This window comes from Mustela putorius, unplaced genomic scaffold, assembly GCF_011764305.1.
Source record: "Mustela putorius furo isolate JIRA1106 unplaced genomic scaffold, ASM1176430v1.1 tig00003845_pilon_pilon_pilon, whole genome shotgun sequence".
NCBI classification, from domain to species: Eukaryota; Metazoa; Chordata; class Mammalia; order Carnivora; family Mustelidae; genus Mustela; species Mustela putorius.
The window spans coordinates 9,451,421-9,473,869 of NW_025421998.1; the positions used below are offsets into that span (position 1 = coordinate 9,451,421).

Below are 22,449 nucleotides of genomic sequence, written 5' to 3' on the forward strand. Positions count from 1 at the left end.
ACTTGGAGCGCTCGTCCCCATCTCTGCCAGCTTGGGCCACGGAAACCACAGGGCAAAATGGACACTATCCACCCCCAGACTCTAGTCGAGGTTGCTGGGTGGACGGGCAACGTCCTGTCGTCCTGCCGTACCTGCCGGGCCCTGGCGCACCGGTCTGAGCACCTCACTTTCACCTTCCGGGGCTCTCCACGGGAAGAGCCGGCCCTCTCAGCAGGCTCCTTCCTCTCTAGCTTCTCATACCAGACCCACACCATCTTCCCCCAGCTAGAGCACACACTGTTCTAGAACGAGCTCTCATTCCCCTCCATCCTGCTAATGTAGAGCTTTCTGCCTGACTCTTTCTAACCTAGTCCCTCTCCTGTTGCTCCTGCGATCATGCGCTTCTCCTTTGGATCTGACGGTCCGCAGCTTTGAATTGCTATGGCTTCTGAGCTTCCCTTCCAGAGCTGTCGGAATGGGTGTATGTGCGCGCATGCGCGCTCCTCCGTGAGCACATGCACGCTTCCCCGTGCACTCATGCACACTTCTCCGTGAGCACATGCACGCTTCTCCGTGGGCGCATGCGCGCTCCTCCGTGAGCACATGCACGCTTCTCCGTGCACTCATGCACACTTCTCCGTGAGCACATGCACGCTTCTCCGTGGGCGCATGCGCGCTCCTCCGTGAGCACATGCACGCTTCTCCGTGAGCACATGCACGCTTCTCCGTGGGCACATGCTCCCCAGGAGCAGGCACTGCTGTGCTCAGAGCCATTTGGGGACAGGCACAAGGGTCTCGGCAATCCAGTCCACGCTCAGCCCCCTGCCTCCCTCTCACGTCCTTGCTGGGAGCAGCCTCATGCCGCCCTTGAGCTTGCCACCTCCCACCGACTTCTGTTTTATCACGGCTGGCAGGTGACTTCCTGAAACAGCCTAAGTCCGGAGTCCTTTATCATACCTGAGTGGCACGGCCTGTCCTTCGTCCTTTCTGTCCTTACCTGCGCCGTCGCCGGGTCGCATCGGCCTGCCTTGGAGACGGTGAGCTTGTGGAGGGCGACTTAGATCTGGTACCGTCGGTCTTGGAATGGTCCTGACGTGATGGGGTCGACCACGTTGGTTCCCTGCAGGATGATTTTCTCAGATGCACTTGGTACTGGCTCCCAGGACACATTTATGGTTTGGGGTTTTTTGTTTTTTGAGGTTTTTGTTTTTGTTTTACTTTATTTATTTATATGAGAGAGAGCGCACATGAGCAGAGGGAGGGGGAGAAGCAGGCTCCCCGCTGAGCAGGGACCCCCCCCCACACCCCTGATGCGGGGCTCGAGCCCTGGACCCTGGGATCCTGACCTGAGCCGAAGGCAGAGGCTTAGCCCACTGAGCCACCCAGGTGGCCCCATGGGACAAGTTACATAAGCGTGCAAAAATAATGTTCCAGGGCATCATTAGGAAAGTCCTGTTGGAAGCATACCCCTTTCTCTGATGTTTCCTTTCAACCACTACTGCACCCAGGAATCTCCAACTGTGACAAATGCGGAGTCAGGTTCGGGAAGCCTGGGGTGAGGCCCGGAGCCTGCGCTGACTCCTCTAGGGCTCCCTACCCGCTTCCAGGTTGCTCCCTCCGTGGGAGGAGGTGGAGGCCTTGTCCAGCTGCCAGCAGGAGAGACTAGGCTGACAGGGGCGGCAAAGTGACCCTGAGAACCAAGGCGGCTGGTTTCTAACTCAGAATCTTTTAGAAGGAAGCAAACTTCCTGCTCGGGAAGAATCTTGGGGAGAGAGTGGTAACTCCCTTCTGCCCGTGGCGAAAACAGACCCAGTTAGCCAGAGCTTTTGCTTCTCAGTGGATCCAAAGAGGGAAGAATGGGGTGTGCCAGCTTTCTCTTTGAAATTCCTTTTAGGCAGATACTGTTCGTCCTGTTTCCTGCCAGGGCAGCCGGATGGTAAATGGGCATCAATCATGCAGGCTTGGCAGGTGGGTGAGCCGGCATCAGCATGACCACTGACTTCAGTGTCCGCTGGTTGTGGACACTGAGAAACTGTTTGAGGCATGAGGGGGAAAAAAACCCACACATAAAGCAGAGAGCCCTTTGGACTTTGCTCCAGGGACGTTAGAGTAGAGAGCTGTGGGGACTCTCTCCCTTTGCAGGCTCCAGGCCCTGCCTGCCCCGGGCTCCCCCAGCCAGGTCGGGCTCCTGTGGAGTTGGGTTTTATTGCAGCTGCCTGGATTCCTGCCCTGGAATTTGCACTCACTGGGCCCAGGTGGTGCCAGACGAGCAGCCCACGGCCTCCTGGATGGCCTCGCGTTGAGGGAGCAGATCTCAGTGTTCTGTTGCTTGTGGACGAGCTCTGGGAAGAAAATGGCTAGCGGCGTCCCAGCTGATGCGGGAGCTAGCAAGCACGGCCCTAAAATTTAGACAGGAAATATGGGTTGGTTTGAAGGGAAAACTGTCCGGTGTTCTGAGTGATGACCTTTGAGATCCCATAGATGTTTTTGTATATATTATGTTGTTTTATAGTTTCTGCTGGGGCACACCCAGTCTCGTACCTGGAGGGAGCACAGGGTGGCAGGGAGGGTGATGCTGCTTGCTCAGTGACTCAGTCCCTGAGGTATATGGGACCAGCCCTGCTTGTCCCTGACAGTGTGGAGAACAAAGGCAGGGTTGCCAGCTGGGTCACCGGCCTGGGGCGTGCCCAGGAGGGGCCTTGCTTTTTTACTGCCCACGTGCCCCATAGGGTCGGATAGGTCCCAACTCGATGGCACCTGCACAGACCTTCCCAAAGGGAGTCACAGGCTTAGCAGTGTGGTGATGTTTGAGGACGAGTGAAGCTGATTGGGTCCGTGGGAACAGCGCAGTCCTTCACAAGTGGAGGGAGCCTGTGGCACTGTGACCGTGTTATGTGGAGACAGTGCTCACTTTCAGAGGAGCTTGGTGTGTCTGTCCACCTGGGCAGCTTCTGCTCTCGAACTGACACATAGTTACATCCTTGAAAAGACAAGCCGGAATTCAGGTATTGTGGGTGCTCCTTGGATGGAGGAGGATTCCAGAGGGAGGCAGAGGAGGCCCCATCACTGTCCCCTCATGCACAGTGAAGCTTAGTCTGGCAACCTGCGTCCACCCTCTGGACCTGCTCCCAAAGGTGTCCCTCCCCTGGGAGTCCAGCCTCACCCACCCCCTTTGCTCTAAGGGGCCCTCAGCCTCCCTCCACCCTTGGCAGGTGGTACATCCACCTTCTCTTCCCCCAGTGTGCTCAGCAAGAAATTCCTTCCGTGCTGGGGAGCTGGGCTGGGGGGTCCCTAGGACGGAGCCCACTGAGGGACAGAAGACAGCCCTGGCAGTAAGTCTGCCTTACATTCTACAACTACCAGGATGAACATCTAATTTTATTAGGTTGAAATTATTGTGATTCAGTTGTGATGAACTACGCATAAGATGGAATTGACTGTGCTAACCATTTCTCAGTGTGTGGTCGGTAGCATTCCGAACATTCACGCTGCTGTGCAGCCAATCGCCCATACTCTTCATCTTGCAAAACTGAAACTCTGGTCAACCAAAACTGTTAAATTGTTACACAAAACCTCTCCATCCAGCCCTCCCCCAACCCCTGGTGCTCTCCATTCTACGGTTGGTCTCTCTGAGTCTGATGGCTGTAGGAACCTCAAATAAGGGGAATCACACAGTATTTGTCTTTTTGTCCTGGCTTATTCACTTAGTATAATGTCCTTGGGTTCCTCTGTGTTGTAGCATGCTTCAGAATTTGTTTCCCTTTTAAGGCTGGAGAATATTCCAGAATGCTTTGCTTATTCATTGGTAATGAGTGCTTAGGTGGCTTCCACATTTTGACTATTGTGAGTAATGCTGCCATGAACCTGGGGGGACATTTTCAAGTCTCTGCTTTCAGTTCTTTTGGGTATATACAGAGCTACATTCTTTTATTGTGCTTGGCTTTGTTGCAGTGACCGATACTGCATTTTTTATCACTGTTAGATGTGTGGCAACCCTGCATCGAGAAGGTCTACCGGTGCCATTTTTTCTGACCCCATCTGCTCACTTTGTGTCTCTGTAATTCTCACATTATTTTAAACTTTCTCATTATGATTATATTTGTCCGGGTGATCTATGATCAGGCATCTTCAATGTTGCCATTGTTGTTTTGGGGCGCCACAAACCATGACCATCGAAGACAGTGACCTTCGCTGATCAGTGTTGTGTGTTCTGACTGCTTCACAGACCACTGTTCCTCTTCTGTCTCCCTGTCCTCGCGTGTCCCTATTTCCTGAGACAAAACAGTGTTGAAACGAGCTCAGTCAATAACCCTGCAATGGCTTCTACGTGTTCAAGTGAAGGAAGAGCTGCACGTCTCTCAGTTTTCATCAAAAGCTAGAAATGATTAAGCTCGGTGAGGAAGGCATGTTGAAAGCCAAGATAGGCCGAAAGCAAGATCTCTTGTGACAACTGGTGAGCCAAGTTGTGAACACAGAGAAACAGTTCTTGCAGGAAATTGGAAGCGCTCTTCCAGCAAACACACAAATGATAAGAAAGGAAAACAGCCTTATTGCTGATATGGAGCAAGTTTTAAAGGTCTGGACTGAAGATCAAAGTAGCCACAACATTCCCTTAAGCCAAAGCCCCATACAGAGCAAGGCCCTGACTCTTCAGTTCTATGAAGACTGAGAAGGAGGCTGCCGATGAAAAGTCTGAGGTTAGCAGAGGTTAGTTCATGAAGTTCAAGGAAAGAAACATCTCCAGGTGGAGCAGTGGGGCTGATGGAGAAGCTGCAGCAAGTCAGCAGCCGATCTGGTTGAGGGAATTAAGCAAGGTACTAAACAGATTTCCAGTGTAGACACAACAGCCGTCTGTTGGAGACTGATGCCATCTAGGACTTCATAGCTAGAGAGAAATCAGTGACTGGCTTCTAAGGAAAGGTTGATTCTCTCATTAGGGGCTAATACAGCTGGTGACTGGAAGTTGAAGCTTATCCTCAGTGACCATTCTGAAAATCTTAAGGCCCTTAAAATCTGTGCTGAATCCAGTCTTCCTGCATTCCGTAAATAAGGCCATAAAGCCCGAATGATGGCACATCTGTTTACAGCACGTTTTACTAAATCTTTTAACCCTGCTGCTGAGACCTACTGCAGAAAAAAGGGTTCCTTTCAAAATATGACTGCTCATTGACAGTGTACCCAGTTTCCCAAGGGCTCTGATGGAAATGGACAGTGAGATAAATGCTGTTTTCATGGCTGCCACAACACGTCCGTTCCATATCCCATGGATCAAGCAGTAATTTTGTCTTTCAAAATTACATTTTTTAAGCTGTAGCTGCCTTAGATGGATATTCCTCTGGTGCATGTGGGCAAAGTCAATTAAAAAAACTTCTGGAAAGGATTCAGCACTCTAGATGCCATTAGGAACATTTGTGATTCATGGGAAGAGATCAAAATATCACCATGAGCAATAGTTTGGAGGAAGTGGATTCCAACCATCATGGATGACTTTGAAAGGTTTAGGATTTATTGGAGAAAGTACCTGAAGATGTGGTAGAAAGAGTGAGAGAACTGGAACTGGATGTGGAGCCTGAAGATGGAACTAAATTGCTAGGCTCAGGATCAAACGTGAACGGAGGAGGAGTTGCTTTTTATGGACATGCAAAAACTGTGGTTTTGTGAGATGGAATCCACTCTTGGTGGAGATCCTGTGAAGACCATTGAAGGGACAACAACATATTTAGGATATTGCAGGAACTTGTCTGATAAAGCAGCGGTAGTGGAGTTTGAGAGGACGGACTCCAACTTTGGAAGAAGTTCTGTGGGTAGATGCCAAACAGTGTCCCATGCTACAGAGAAGGCATTCGCAAAAGCAAGAGCAATCGACATGGCAAAGTTCACTGTTGTCTTAGCTTAAGAAATGGCCATGGCCACACCATCCTTCATCCACCACCACCTTGGTCAGTCAGCAGCCGTCAGCATCGAGGCAGACCCTCCACCAGCAAAAAGATACAACTTCCTGATAGCTCAGATGATGGCTAGCATTGTTTAGCAAAAAAAAAAAAAAATATTTTTATTTTTGTAAAGACTTTATGTAGAGAGAGAGAGAGAATACAAGCAGCGGAGGGGCAGGGAGAGAGGGAGAGAGACTGTCAAGCAGATTCCCCGCTGAGCAGGGAGCCTGGCATGGGGCTCAATCTTAGGACCCTGAGATCATGCCCTGAGCCGAAATTAAGAGTTGGACGCTTAACCAACTGAGCCACCCAGGTGCCCCAGTATAGTGTTTTTAAATTAAGGTGTGCACATTGTAATTTTTAGACATAATGCTGTTGCCCACAAACACTGCAGTACAGTATAAATAGTACTTTTATGTGCACTGGAAACCAAAAATTCATCCGACTGGTCTTAACCATGGTAGCTGCTGTTTTGCGTGCTCTGGAACCAAACCCATACTACCGCCAAGGTGTTCCTGGACCCAGAAGAGGAATTATAGGGGACTTGATTTTATTTTTTTGAGGAACCTCCGTACTGTTTTCCGCTGTGGTTGCACTCCTTTGCGTTTCCACCAGCAGAGTACAAGGGTCCCAATTTCTCCACATCCTTGCCAACATTTCTTTTTCCTTCTTTCTTTCATTCTTTCTTTCTTTTTTTTTTTTTTTTTGGAGGGGAGGGTAGTGGCCATCCTAATCCTAATTATAATATAAAAGCAGTAGTTTGGGTTTCCTATTTTTCTGTGATAAGTGTCCTGTAGTCCAGCCCCCAATGTCCCCAAAGGAACTGAGATCCAGAAAGAAGAAACCCATGCACAGTGTCTCAGATCCTCATGGCTTACCTGGGACACACAGGATGATGTCTGAGACTGGAACCTACTAGCCAGCCAACACTACAAGAAGGCCAAGATCAGGCCAAATGGCGACCACTGTGCCTTGGCTCAGTCCTCCACCCCCTCCCTGCTGCAGACTTACGGGCTTGTTGGTGGCTGGCTCCAAGCGGGGACCTCCATAGCATTCAGAGAGGTGTCCTCAGTCGAGGCCCAGTCTCCTCTCCCCTGCCCGCCCTTGCCTCTGCTTGGAAATGTCAGTGTCATCTCAGACCCAGGTCACTGAAAGCCACCTGGTCGTTGCCTCCCACAGTGTATCCTCTGTTGGGCTGCTTTGACCCTTGCCCTGGAGCCAGAGACTTGGAACCCTAATATCATGGGGTCCTCCTCCTGCTCTTGCGGACTCATCTGTCTTCCCCCCATGGTCGCTCTGCCCATGCACCCCCCCCACACACACACACAGGCTAACCCTCTCATTCAGGCTGCTTGTCTCCAGAACTCTTCATGCTCACTGCTCTGGCTGCTGCTCTGGCTGCTGCCGCCAGTGCACCCCCCCACCACGCCTTCCAGCAGTTTCTCCCACACTGGCTCTCACAGGTGATCTGGGATCCCCACTGGCTATGGGTAAGTTAGGTCCTTGGCCCGCTTCCCAACCGGACCCTCTTTCAAGCAGTGGCCAAGCCTTTCCCTTGAACAAAACAGACACAAAACCACCTTCTGCTTCCCTCCCCTTTCTCAGTGACATTGAAAAAGATGATCCCCAAATAGTTGTGGGATGCTCTCATTCGGAACCACCCACTCACGGGTCCCCCAACCAGCAAAATGAGAGCAGTAGATCCTCTCCCTTAGGTTATAAAGATTCATGTGAGAAAAAGTGGTTTAGAGAAACCACAGCACTCCGGCACCCTGAGCGGATGCAGCCCATAATGCTGTCTTCCCCTAGGGTAGACATGACCCATTAGCCATTCCCCCCCACCTTAATACCTATAGATATGAAGGGCAGCACACTCAATGTGGAGAATATAAACAGTCTTAATACAGCATCTGCTGCTGGGGCACCTGGGGGCTCTCTCATTTAAGCGTCTGATTTCAGCTCAGGTTATGGACCCAGGGTCCTGGGATTGAGTCCTGCTTCGGACTCCCTGCTCAGCGGGAGTCTGCCTCTCCATCTCCCGCTGCCCCTCCCCCTGCTCATTCTCTCTCTTTCTCTCTTTCTCAAATAATTAAATGAAATCTTTAAAATATTAAAGCATCTGCTGCCTTCCAGAGATGTTAAATGAAGTTGAAGACATGGGGCATCGGGATTGCCACATGGGGAGGTCGACAGCAGTGGGGGTGTGTGTGTCCGGTGTCTTGGGCTGGCGTGGAGCGGCTTTCTCCCCCCGAGGTCTCTGTGCTGATGGACCCACACTGCTTCTGAAGTGGGGCCTTGACTCCATCCACACCCCAGGCACCATTTCTGGTGTGGACGGAAATTTCTCACGTGCACTCTTCAAAATAATTATTCTGTGAAAAATAAAAATGCAACGTCACGAATTTATCAACATATATATTTATAATCTGTCAGTTGCTTTCATCAAATGATAAAGAAATTGCAATGGAAATGCTGTGCGATTTTGCTGCTAAGGAGGCTCTGGTCTGGAGAAATGTTGCGATCCGATAGCATAACCAGCTCTCAGGTGATGCATGTTCCATGGGTCTGTTCTGGGTCTAGGATGCTTGGTAAGCCTCCCATGTGCTTCCTGAGTACAGCCAGGAGGGGGCACTGGTCTCAGCCTTGTGTCCTCAGGCCCAGAGCATCTAGAGGCTTCTCAGAAGTGCTTTTGAGCTGTGTTTTCAAGAGAGCAAAGCGTACCAGGCAGGGTGTACGATGTGGGAGAGGCAAGAGGGTGTGATTGTGGGTTTTCCAGGAACGGGGAACGTTAGACCGATTGCCAGGCGAGTGGGGGAGGAGCAAGGGCGGGTTCATGATGGATGGTCGAGGGAGTCCCCTGAATTTCAGGCTGTGCCATTGCTTTGGATATTAGCCGTAGCCCTGCAGGGGACAGGTGTGATGGCATTGAGTCACAGACTCCAAAACGAGGCACACACCCAGTTTTTGCTATGAAGGAATTCGGGGACTTACTGGATCTTACCAGAGCCGGAAATTCATGTCGTTTTTTGACTTGTTCCAGTTTTTTCAGCGTTGGCTAGCTTCAGCGTGCATGCACAGGCAGGCCCGCACGCGAGCACACATGCACAGGCTTGCATAAACACACATGTGTGCTTGCACACGCACGGGCCTGCACATGCACAGACACGCCTGTTCACATACACATGTTCACAACACACCTGTGCAGGGATGCACACCCATGCACACGTGTACACACACGCACGTAACACTGTGCTGAACAGAAAGCTTCGCTGGACATCCCAGCAGCCTGCGGGGCTGTAGGTCCTGTGTGGGCGTGGGGTCAGAGTGCACCACGCAGAGTCCGGTGTGAGAAGATGCATGGCCCCGGTGGTCGGAGCTCATCTCCTGCATGTGGAATGAGGGCATTCTGGGAGGCAGCAGGATCCACTGGCTGAGGCTGGACGGTAGGAGGATGCTGCATGTGTGCAGGTGTCCGTGATCAGAGCTGTGCTGGGAGCTGGGGAGATTGTTCGTGTGAGGAATGCTGGGGGGACTGGTGATTCCTTCTTCCTCTCTCCCCACTTCCGCTCCTGTGGTGGGGCCGGCTGATAGAATAAATGCGTCAGGAGCTGCTTCCTGCTCGACTCAGGAGTTCAAGCCAGCTTTATTAGTATCCAGAAATAAACAGAGAGCATCCTGAGCAAATGTATTCATTTCCCCAACATGTTAAAAAATAAGCACTTCTTTTCCCACAACAAAAGCACCTTTGGGAGGTAATGTGAACAGCAGGTGGGCTTCTGGGAGCCTGAGCATCTAGCCCTAGACCCAGGGTTGATTAGTGAAGGACTCTGTAACCTACTTCTCCATGTCCCGACTTCCCCATCCGTAGAATGGGTGGCATCCGTTCTTCATAACAGGCTGGAGAATGCAGCACTGAAAATCGTTTGGGTTTATTGCTAGCTTTGCTGTTTTCTAGTCTTATCAAGATGTGTCCATGCTCCTCTCCTATGAAGCAGGAATAACTGTAGTACCTCCTCAGAGTGTCATTGGGAGGGTCGATGAATTAGTGACATACAGCCCCTCCCGCCCCCCCGCAATATGCCGACTACTTCGCTTTCATTTCTGCAAGTTAAAAATGAAGGAAGTATGTAAGGGATAAGAGGAAGGCACAAATGATAACGGTTATGACACCAATATAAGGTTCTCACCAAGAAAAAAAGGGAATTAATCTATGTCTACATATCCCGGTAGAGGGGGAGACTGGAATGTCAATCTGATCTGAGTCTTGACATTAACCAGTGACATGAATGGCAGGAGCTCGTGGTCTGCTCTGAATCCCATTTGCTATTCCCCCCTCAATTTTAAGTGACCTCTTTCATGTTACAAGTAATGCATTTATAGGTGATATTATAGAAAAGTTAGGAAGTGCATAGAAGTGAAAATAGCAAAATGTGATATGACACATATCCTGGAGATTCTTGTGTGCATCTTTCTAGACTATGATCTATGACTACAATTCATAATTCTCTTAGAAATGGAATTTTCTAAAATAGTATTTGTTTTCTAAAAAAAAAAAAAAAAAATCTGAATCCAGTACTTCGGTACATCAAATCCTATACTTTTAAAGTGTATTTAACTAGTACCAGCATAACATTGTTTTGAAGTACCATAGTTTGTTGAAACGGTCTCTTACTGACGTGCAGTTCGATTATTTTATGTTTGTTTGCCATTGTAAATTATGTGGTACTGAGCACCTTTGAACTTCCCACGGGGAAATAATTGGGGAGTTATTTCTTTGCGACCAGTTTCTAGAAATGGATTTACCGTGCCTGATACCTTGGGCCAGAGTGCCCCCAAGAAAATTGCTCTGCAGGAGAGTTTAAGCTCGTTAGCTCTTTGTGGCAGGAGGTGGGAGGGCGAAGTGGGCAGGAGCGGCCCCTGGGAGTCAGGCACGTCCACTCTCCATCGCTGCTCCAACACCAATAACCATGGGCCTTCAGGGGAGCTACAGATCTCTTGGACATGCAATTTTCTCAGCTGCCAAATCGTTTGAATGAGGTGAACGTCCTAAGGTTATTATTAGCAGAAGCCCTGGCGCTGAGTAAATACTAGCTATTATAAAATACCTGCGGTCTCTGTAAGATGAGGCCCTTACGCACACATAAGCATCTCTGTATGTGCATGTATATACACATACGTGAAGACAGAGACATACTTGTATATAAAATAAAATACCTGTATCAAGTAAGGTCTTTTGCCTCCCTGAATGATCTGGAGGATACCAAATGGTTGACTAGTGGGTGACTGGTTCCCAGGTGTTTACAAATCTCCTGCAAAGTGAACTGAGAACCCAAAGCATAGCCGGGAATAAGGCGACAATCCCATGGCTTGTCTACATGCAGGGGGGCCCAGGGGAAGGTGCTGGTCAGATGGGCTTTCTGGGTAATTTAGTGCACCCTGATGCTGTCCTAACAACCCCAGCATCGTGGGTCTGTGGATTCCAGGTCTGCAGCTGGTCATGGTCCTGGACCCAGAACTGAGACAGAGATCCAAGCTGAGTGGGGCAGACCACTGGGGGAGTCCACGTTAACTTGGTGTGATTTTTTTTTTTTTTAACCCACTCAGTGGCTCAGAAAGGGCTGGTCCACACAAACTCTGCTACACCATCCCACTCCTCGATCTGTACAGATTGTGACGTGCCACTGCCTGGTGGGAATCCATTTCTCGGCCGATCCTTTCCTTTCCAGCATGCTTCACCTCTTCTTAGTTGTCCCCTTTCTGTTAGTGTTGAAGAGTGTGCCAATGCATCAATTTTAAAAGGGTTATATATCTCAGAAGGCTGTTCTGAGGAGGGAGAAATAGTTAAAATGGCTTGTCATGAGGGAAAGTCCTAGAAAGCTGCTGGACGCTCAAGGGTGATGGTGTTAAGGTCGTAGTTGGAAGCTGTTGTCTCATTCAGTCCTTCTGTGCTGTCACTGTTGAAGGAGGAAGATGAAGGCCCGCGCCCCCCCTCCTCCTGGAAAGCCTGCCACGGCGAATGTGCAAAGCGATCAGAAGCCTCCCCGGGACGTGTCTCCCGGCCCCGCGCAGAACCTGCTGCACATGAAGGAGAACTTGAGGAACAGCACAGTGGCTGTCACCGTGGTTCTGCCCAGCGGGCTGGAGAAGAAGAGTGTGGTCAGTGGCAGGTAAGGGTCCGGGCACCTTGCGGAGGGCTCACTGCCGTCCGGCCTCAGGTCCAGGGAGAACTGAACAGTGGGTCGTGTGGGGTTGTGTTCACTCCCCTGTCAGGCAGACCTGGGACCCGGGACACGGAGCTGGGTCCAGGTGACCATCCAGAGTGGCTCACCTGGATGACGTTGGCTAAGCCGCCCCTCCTCGACTCACCATCATCCCAAGGGTGCAAGGACTGCACAGCTCAGTCCTGCTGGAGGGCGAGCTGGGGGGAAGCAGCAGGTGTAACAGGTCCATACGCTTCTCCAAGTAGGTAGCCAGTCCCTGGGGTCTGCACCAGCCTCCTTGGCATGGAAGTGATGCAGCTGGGGAAGCCTCCCGATTCGACCCTGCCCCATCCGCTGACAGGCTGGCCCACAGAGGTGTAGACGCAGTCAGCGGTCAGTTTTCCAAATGGAGCCTCCACAGCATGTCTGCCCTGACGGCTGAGCTCCAGCCCAACCAGTTTCCAGCCCTGAGATGCCCACTGGATTCCTTTCTCACACCTGACCCACCTGGGAATGTGCCTGAGGTCAAGGTCACATACCCCTTCCTCTTCCCACATTAGCTGCACTGGAAACATTGGCAAAGCCTCCTGCGATCATAGTATTAAGAACTTTATTACCGATAGAATTTCTGATTTCAAGATACATCATCATGTTGTTTGATCGATTTGTGCCACAGCTGTTGTTCCTGATACTTCGATCTATAAGAACACATTTTCACAGAGTCATGGGAAACAAAAATTAAATCTCAGCATTTATATAGTTTTTATGATAGAGTGTGATGGAGTGATCAACTATGGAAACTTTGCAGCATAAAAGTATAGTTTGTCTAATTCTGAGGCAGGAGTGAATAGAGGTTGTATGTCTTGGAAAATAAGATATGATCAGATGTATTTCACTCTTTTTTTGAAAAAGATGTTATTTATTTGTTTAACAGAGAGAGAGAACACAAGCGGGAGGGACTGGGAGAGAGAGAAGCAGGCTTCCTGCCGAGCAGGGAGCCCAATATGGGGCTCGATCCCAGGACCCTGGGATCAGGACCTTAACGACTGAGCCACCCATGCACCTCAGGTGTATTTCACTCTTAAAAAAGCAGTTTGCTCCAATATTTTTAAAAATGGATAAAGGTGGAAATCATATCACTGTGGGTGCTTTTATTTTATTCTGGTGGTTATGAGGAGAACAATGGAAGGATTTTATTTTAAAATATCAGGATTTGAATTCTCCCTGAAATGTTATGCTGTTTAAACTTTGTCATGAAGATTCACGGTGGCAACTTGATGTGCAAAGGGGTATGTCCATCTTACAAATCTCTCCACGGGCTGCGCAAACACGTGGCAGATGCTTGCTGCCAGCCTCGGTACATAGCTGGGGTGGGGGCTGTTGGGTTGTCAGGTACGACGTCTCCTCCTGCACTAGGTGATGCCGGCCCATTTCCACCTCCACCCGCCCAGTGTGGGGCTTTCCCCTCGGGGGCCCCTCCTGTAGCTGGGGTCCCAGCCGCAGGGCTCTGCTGGAAGCAGCTGAAGTTGGTCTATGCTATATCCATGAGGGAGGGCCCCCCCGCCTGCAGCCTTGCAGCCCCCAGAGGCCAGTCGCTCTGGCAGTTTCTACAGGCAGAGCTTCCAGGGTTTGCAAAATGCAAGTGATGAGAGTCTCTGGTCTCTTTGCTTCACAGAGTGGTCCCTGTCTTAGGATGCTTTTCCCACCGAACTTTACCTTGAAAATCTACAGGCTGGCAAACTAAGAGGTCCGTGAAGTTTGACCAGTGAATGTCTAGTCAACATTCCTATATTTTCAACCCAATTTTTTCAAAGATTTTATTTATTTTTTGGAGAGAGCATGTGCACAAGCCAAGGGAGGGGCAGAGGCAGAGGGAGAAGCAGGCCCGCCTCTGAGCAGAGAGCCTGATGTGGGGCTCGATCCCAGGACCCTGGGATCATGGCCTGAGCTGAAGGCACAGGCTTAACCCACTGAGCCCCCCAGGCACCCCCGACCCAATTTTTAATTACACTGAAAAATGCTATTTTATTGAGATATGATTAACATATAAACTCAGTACTTGTTAACTGCATCCTTCTTGACGAGTCTGTAGCTCGGTGCACACCTGTGAAACCACTGTCACTATCAAACTAGTTACATATTTTGTAAAGAAATGGCCTTGTGGGTCCCATCTCAATGCGCTCACACCTGGGCCCAGTTCTCCAAACGCATGCAGAGATAGAATGCTTTCCTGACAAGTACAACAATTACCCTGAAAACCATTTCCAAACGGAACGCTTTCTTAAATCGCATCTTTTTAATTTGTCTTTTCTCTTTACAAAGTAGAAGCTACCACTTTGTAAGGTGGCCGTGTAGTAATGAGAAAACGTGCAGCTTCTTAAAGATCCAGCGTTGAAACACTTTCCTCTTCTCCAGCAGTAAATTCTAATCCCTCCTCCCAGGCTTCCTGCAGGGTTAAGTGAGTCAGCGCTGCAGCCCCTGGGCTGCCTTCACTGGGACCTTGGCATCGTGGCTGGTGCTGATTCAGCAGCTGCTTGCCGAGGGATTTGGTTTCATGTGTCATAACTTTAATAATACCAGAGCCGGCTGAAGTCCAGTCCCCGACCCTTGCTTAAAATAGATCTGCTAATTGCTAATCAATGTGGTTTCTCTCTTCTGTGTTATTAGAGAACGTGCCCAGCTTTTTATGAGACAAGCATGCAGCTGATCATTTATAATCAGCCCCTTACCCGTGCTTTTTCCTGATATGAAAGATTCTCCGAGAGGAAACGTTAGTAATCGCCATCTGAGGATTGCATTCTGCATAGGACTGATTTTTTTTTTTTTCTTTTTTAAAGTGTTCTTGGGATTTGGAAACTTAATTATAAGTTCCAGTCTGTTCTAACAGTGATTAGGACCTGAGAATCTGCGTTTTGGGCCTTTTTTTTTTTTTTTAAGATTCATTTATTTACCTTAGAGAGTGAGAGAGAGAGAGAGAGCAAGAGGGAAGTACAGAGGGAACGAGAGAAACTCAAGCCAACTCCCCACTGAGCCCAGAGCCCAGCGCAGAGCTCGACCTCACGAGCCTGAGATCACCATCTAGCCAAAATCAGGAGTCCAGTTGAGCCCCACAAGGTGCCCCCATATTCTGGGCCGTTCTTAAGGGAAGTGCTCTGGCCTAGGATTAGGAATGGCGTTACCAGCGCCGCATGGGGATGGTCGAAGGAGGCCACCAACTCCATCACATGGGTTGGGACACACTTAAAGAGAAGATATTTGAAAAGACAATGCCCTTCGGCAAAAGAGAGCTTCGTGAAGTATGTCAGTCTCTGGAGTGTTGGGGCTGTCTTTTGCTGTGATAAAGTAGTCAGGTCCAAGTTGGTATGCATGCCCAAGGGGCTGGGACAGGAAAAGGCAAACATTTCCTTTGCAGAATACAGGAAATCTCCCTCGGTATTCATTCTTGTGATTCTTCACGATAGACACGCTTACAACAGTGAAGGAGTTTTTAGGTCCTGGAGCTTATCAGATAGCCCAGGCTCTCATAACGTGCGTGTTGGGTCTGCACGTTCCTTCTGGAGAGAACTCGCTGGCTCCACACTGGATGGGAGGGTGGCTGTGAGCTCCTGGCAGCTCTGGGGTTCCTTCACCCACCCTCCCCTTCCAGGTGTTGGTGAAGCCCCTTGCTTATCGAGGCTCCCAGAGCTGAAGGGAGCCTGGTCTTCTCTGGAACTCAACAAGTTAAGGAGGTGATGTTAAACAAGACATTTCCGGTGCTGGGGAGTCGGCCAGGAGAAGACTGTTCTGGAAATAACTGGCTGACAGGTTGCTTTGGTTTCGTTTGATTTACATTTTTTTTTTTGAAGAATATCTTTTTTTAGAAGAGCTCATTTTTTTAGAACAGTCTTAGTTTCCTAGCAAAAATGAGAGGGAAGTACAGAGACTTCCCACATACCTTCTTCCCAACCCACAATCTCCCCCATTATCAACATCCCCCAGTGGAATGGGTGCCCCTTACAATCGGTGAATCTGCACAGACACATCGTCGTCCCCCAGAGTCTGTTGGTGATGCCAGGGTCCACTCGTAATGTATGTGCTTTGGGTTTGGACACACATAGAAGGCTATGTCTCCACCACGGTAGTTCCTCAGAGAGGAGTTTCACTGCCCTCAAGCCCTCTCAGAGAACATTCCAGGACACACAGCCCACTGTGGTCAGTGCCGCTAGAAGTGGGTCTCATTGGATCACCTTCCCGTCAGCCCCGGGAAGGTGTTTGACCATCCGGGTCTTAGCTCCCTGCTTCTAGGGACCGCCTCCCTGAAATGATTCTGCCCTATGAAGGCTTCGTTTGCTTGCTTGTTTGGGCGAAACCCAAGAACAGAGACAGTGATCGAATGTCTGTCACTTGCAGACTGTGATCATCAGACTCCAGGTGCTACTGGCTTTTCTTCCTGAGCATCTGTGCTGTGAGCAAATCACGTGGTGATGGGGCGACCAAAGGTTATAAACTGTGTGCTGTGGAAAGCTGTGTTCTTTGCTAAACCCACTATTTAATAGCTCACAGCAGGTGCCGCTAATGGTTGGGATTTGGTGCGATACTAGTCATAGAGGTGGGAGCTCTTGTTTCGTGGATCCTAATATCTATGCAAGAAAGGAAGGGAGGCAGAGAAAGAAAGGGAGACAGAGAGAGAGAACGAAAGAAAGAGAACAAAGGAAGGAAGGAAGAAGGAAGGGGGAGGGAGGGAGAGGAGGGGAGGGAAATGAGGAGGGGCAGGAAGGGAGGGAGGAAGAGGAAGAAAGAAAGGAAGGGAGGGAGGGAAATGAGGGGAAGGAAGGGAGGAGAGGAAGGAGGAAGGAAGAAGAAAGAAAACAGTCATTTATTCCCTGAGCAAAATACATACCGAGCACCTAACTTTCTGAAGCACCTGGGAGGAAGACGTCCCAGAGAGCAGCAGAAAGAAAGAATTCTCATTTGCAGGACATTTCTTTGTGCAAAAAATGGCTAATTCAGTGCTACTGGAACATGAATGGAGGAAGGGACGGACCAGGGCCTGGACTGGGTGGCGGCTGTGTGCTGTGGGCCATCCCGCGTTCCCCGGGTCTCCATCAAACAAAATCACGCACGCCACCGGGGACACAAGGCTCTGTTCCAGTGCCAGGCAAGTCATAAGGAAACTGACACCTCGGAACATCAGTTTTCCTCAAATGCATTAATTTTCCTCAAATATAGGGAACTGTGGTCTTCTATCAAAAATAGTGTCAGGGGCTCATGGGTGGCTCAGTTGGTTAAGTGTCCAACTCTTGACTTTGTCTCATGTCGAGATCTCACAGTCAGGAGATCGAGCCCCATGTGGGGCTCCACGCTCAGCAGGAAGTAGGCTTGCGATTCTCTCTCCCTCTCCTTCTGCCCTTCCCCCCTTCTCTAAAATAAATAAATCTTTAGAAAAACAATAGCATCCAAATATCACATGCACATTTAAAATAAACACTAACTTTTAAACTAATAAAACTATTTTTATTAATAAAAATATTATTTATTTAATATTATTTTATTTAATAAACTATTTTATTTTTTTAACTAATAAAACCTAACTTTCAAGATCGTTGAGCTCTGTGCCAGAACCCCCAAAAGGGCACATTGGCTCAGCAGCCAAGTGAGAAGCACATGGCCAAGGTCTGCTTGCATATGACCTGGACATGGGAGGCTCCAGACTCTGAAGGTACAGGTCAAAGATGGTGGGGTCAAAGTTAAGCGAGAGCACAAGTTACCGTGGTAGGAATCTGTCTGCCCAGTGTGCACCCTGTGTTGATATCACCCGTCCTCACCTGTCCAGGTAACAACTCATGGCATCACACGTGGCCAGGAAAACAGCCAGGCTCCCAGCCTCAGCACGTTTATCTCTAGGTCAAGGTGCTCCAACTGCCATTATTTTCTGAGAAGTTTGAAAAGCTGAATGCCTTAGGGAAGGCAGGTCTTTCCAGTTAAGAGAGACTCCAATCTCTCGCTGGATCATGTACGGAGAACTCTTGCAGGTCGTGGCGGCTGTCTGGATCCAAGAGGCATTTGGGTTTTATGAAGGCGAGCCATCAGGATTGGGGGACTGCATGCTGTCATCCTGATGACTGGGCTTCTGACTTGTACGTGGGATGAAGGTACCCTGGTCATTTCACGGCTGTCTGTTGCCCTCCAACCTCACTTGACAGCCGGAGGACCCAGGCTTCCCGAAGACAGATTGTTGTTGTCAGTGACTCTAGCTTTGAGCCTAGAGCTCTGCCTCTGACCCACAGACTTCTCTGCCTGTGCCTTCCCCCATCTCCTGGTCTCTCTCTCGTCCTTCGGGTGTTTCTGCCTGTGTGTTCCTTTGTCCCTGACCTTGTCCATAGGGGCCACCTCTCAGAGGGCCCTGCTTATATCATGCTGTATGTTGCCTCTCTGGTCCACGCAAAGCTGCGAGACTCCACTTTCTCCCGGGACTTGCTATGACTCAGTAGCCAGATTTTGCCTTACAGCTTGGGGCCACTGATTGGTCTTGGTTCCACATAAAAAAAACTAAGCACTATACATGCAAATTAAGTGTGTTCATTTTAACATTATGTCCATAAGTACTTACCTTTTTTTTTTTAAAGATTTTTATTATTTATCCCATAGAGAGAGAGAGAGAGAAAGCAGGGGAGGGAGCAGAGGGAGAGGGATAAGCAGACTCCCTGCTGAGCACAGAGCCTATGAGGGGCTAGATCTCATGACCCTAGGGTCCTGACCGGAGCCGAAACCAAGAGTCAGACGCTTAACTGATTGAACCACCCAGGCACCCTCGTAACTAGCTACCTTAATGTAGCATGTAAACTCAGCATTGAGGGACCTATTTATCTAATCAATGCATGAAGTGCTCGTTTCATGAGTACGAGGAGTAAACTAGTTTTCAAAGCGAGGTCCCTGACCAACAGACTGCATCCCCCCGAACTTGGTAGAAATGCAAATTCCCAGACCAGTCCTAATGGCTCAGAAACCTTGAGGAGAGGCCCAGCAATTGGACTTTGACCACGCCCAAACTTTCAGATTAGCTCATCTTTGAGAACCCCAGCTGCAGGGCATGGTCCTACAGGGCTCTGCTAGATGTACCAGGATGAGCACGCGGTCCCTGAGAGGGAACCCAGGGTCGTGCTGGCATGATGGCAGGGAGAGGGCTGTAGGAATGGGTCGAGGTTGCAGCTCCAGAATGAAGACAGGCTTTGCAGTATAGCTAGAAGTGCGTCCTGGAGAGGGGTGACGCGTCACCAGGCGCAGCTTGACGGAAATGGGACGTGCCCTCCCTGACTTCCCTGTCCCAGCCGTGTGGTCCCCAAGAGCTTGCTCACTTCCTCTGCATTTGGGGCAGGGGTGCAGGCACAGGCTGACCATCATTTTGGCAAGCTCTTGGTGAGGATTTAAAAAAAAAAGAAGAAGAAAAGAAAAACGCACAGGGAAAAGGAGCAGCTTTTTCTTATCAAAGCTGCAGAGTCGTGCCAGAATGTTTCGTGATGTCTATACACATTTGGACAGTCATAGTGGTTTTTTTTTTTTAAAGATGTAGAAAAAAAGTATGTACTTTTAAACTTAAAAATAGAGATCACCATAAATCCAGGGAATAAATTGCACCCCTATATTCTGAGCACTTAAGAGACATTTTGGGGAACAACAGATTGAAGAGTCCAGAGGGGAAAAGGATATTGAGGAGAAATTCGGAGAGAAAGCCCCAGAGATATGCCTCATGAACCCCCAACCCCTACCAAGGTGGTTTTGAGTGGTCATTCCTCTTTATTACTTGGGATCAGAGAGAAAGAGAAAGCCTGCAAAGGTTGATTATTTTTGTCATATTTAGGCTACCTTAAAATACCACAGACTGGGGGCTTCCACAACAGACATGGTTTCTCACAGCTCTGGAGGCTGGAAGTCCAAGGTTGAGGTGCCAGTGGGTAGATTTCCTTCTGAGGTGTCTTCCTGGCTCATAGGTAGCCGCCATCATTCCATGTGCTCATGTGACTTCTTTTCTTTGGGTGCACAGAACATGATCTCTGGGTCTCTTCTTGTAAGGACACTAATATCGTCCTATCAGTGCCCTTGTGACTCATGTAACCATAATTACTTCCTTAGAAGCCCCATCTCCAAATACAGTCAACAGGGGGTTACGTTCTTAGCAGGGATAGTCTAGTCAATGTCCTTAATACACCCGATTCCTCTTTGACATTCTGGAGGGTGTCTAGGTGCCTTGTTTTCTTTCATTGTAAGATTGGGGGAATTTGATGGTATAGTGTCTCAAGGATGTTGTTTTGAGCGTGTGGGCTATGTCGGTATTTGCTGGAGGGGTTGGTTTAGCCGTGTACAGACGGGATGCTCTGCTCTCAGCCAGGTAAAACATCTCACCACACAGACTCCCCATGCGGAAAAGATTGGAACAGATGAACTCACGTGTTTCGCAAACACATCACATGTGGTAAGCCACATGCCTGGCGCTATGCTCTCTGCCTTTCAGGTGTTCATTCATTTAAGTCTCTAGCAGGTGGACACTGTCTGTATACCCTCACCAGTAAGGAAACTAAGGCACGGGAGGCAGGTCTGAGAAGCGGGGGCGGGGGGGGCGGCGGTGCTTGGACTCTGTCCCAGGAAGCTCCCCTCAGGGGCCTTCACTGAACCACCCTGCCACCATGGGAACCACAGCAGAGCTGGTGTGTGCCGACCTGCAGATCCGAGGCCCGTGCCGCTGCATCCGCGGACAGGTGCGAGGGGAGGAGTGGTCAGGCTCAGGAGGGGATGAGAGTGTGGGTGCGTAGCAGGCAACGTCTTCCAGTCTCTGGAAAGTTCTTTCCTGTGGTCCGGGGGCATAGGGACCACTGAGACCCTGTGGAGGGTGCACGTTGATACCCAGACGCTGCCGCCCTCTGCCATCCGTACAGGTGGCACCTCTCTCCATTTTTGGGCGCTGCCATTGTGCTTTGCCTTTCTTCTCTCTTTGTGGGTCAATTTTTCCAGGGGCATCAAAGAAGCTTTGGAAGAACTGGCGTACTCCTGAGAATACGGCATTTTAAATGCCAGCCAAGAAAGCAGATTAACTGGGGTGGGCCAGCCCACCTCCCACCCTCTTTTCGGAGGCTATAAGGCCAGCCCCACCCCCCACCTCATTTTCCATGGGCGTGATCCTTAAAAGCCGATAGTGGAAAAGTAGTAAATCCGGTGGTGTTTTAAATGAGCCTGGGGCAGGGGCACACAAAGTGGCCGACCCTGCAGGAAGTGTTGCAAGATGAGCTCATGCTTTTGGACCCAGGTCCTGGTGTTTGGACTGGTGGGTATCCAGCTTCTCAAGTGCAGGCCGAGTTCGGTCCCATCAGGATGCCGCACCCCTCTGGGAGGCCCAGATGCAGGTGGCCCGAAGGGGAGCAAGACAGCTGCCAAAACCTGAGCTTCTCTTAGCCTCAAACTTCTGTACTTCCCTGTGAGAACCCCTCTGTCCTGGCTTGGGTTCCTGCCACTGGGAAAGGATGATGTCCGATTTGCTTGTCTAAGTTGAATGGGTAATGGCCTCTGAGTTCTTCATCCATTTTAAGCACATATCATGGCCGGGCCAGGCATCTGGTGTTGGGTTTTATGATCATGCTCTTATGGAGTTTTATTTTGTTACTGTTTTTTTTTTTTTCTTTAATAGTAAATTTGAGGAGATAGTGCCTCAGCACATAGAATCTTCTGCTTGGGAACTTTGCCTTGTGCCTTCCCTCCTCTCTCCCCACCCCAAACATTTGGTTCAGAAACTACTTCCACTTCCAACTGCTGAGACTGTCACTGGAAGAAACTCAACATGCATTAAGTGAAGTAGAGAAAGCCAGAAAGGATCAGGCGAGTTGGGGGGATATCCACCGGACACACAGAGATTTGGGTACCCCATTATTTGGGCCAGAAAATGGGTACCTCAGTATGCTGGCACATTCAGTAACTACTGGCTTCCATGATGGCGAGCCGGGGTTGTTCTCCGTGATGGAGGAACATGCGTCCTCCTCTGGAGCTGGCCTCTCTCTTTCCAAGCCTCTAATTTGATGTTTCAAACGTGTTACCAATTAGTGTATTAAAAGAACAGAAAGTAACATGAGTAGCTTTTGTGTTCTTTGTGGTTTCCTGTCTAAGATTAACTCTAATACCCATTTGATACTTTATTTGGGTGTGTTTACCCCATGCAAGCCGACTGTGGGTGGAGGCAGCAGCCGAATGTGGGTGGAGACAAAGACAGGAAAGCAGTGAGCCTCTAGAGGCACCAGGGTCCTAAGCCCGCTCTGCCTTTTCCCGGAGACCTCTCCTCTCAGACTAGGTAGCGCAGAAGGGAGGCACATGAGTGG

The 22,449-nt window shown here is 49.6% G+C and overlaps 1 protein-coding gene across 4 annotated transcripts in view; it reads left to right on the forward strand.

The window, feature by feature from the left end:
• Window positions 1-22,449, forward strand: part of COBL (cordon-bleu WH2 repeat protein) — a 268,734-nt gene that overhangs the window by 92,951 nt on the left and 153,334 nt on the right. For all 4 annotated transcript variants that reach the window (XM_045089541.1, XM_045089543.1, XM_045089542.1 and 1 more), the window contains exon 2: window positions 11,876-12,079. In XM_045089541.1, coding sequence (XP_044945476.1) covers window positions 11,876-12,079 — 204 coding nt within the window. The remainder of the gene's footprint in view (window positions 1-11,875; window positions 12,080-22,449) is intronic.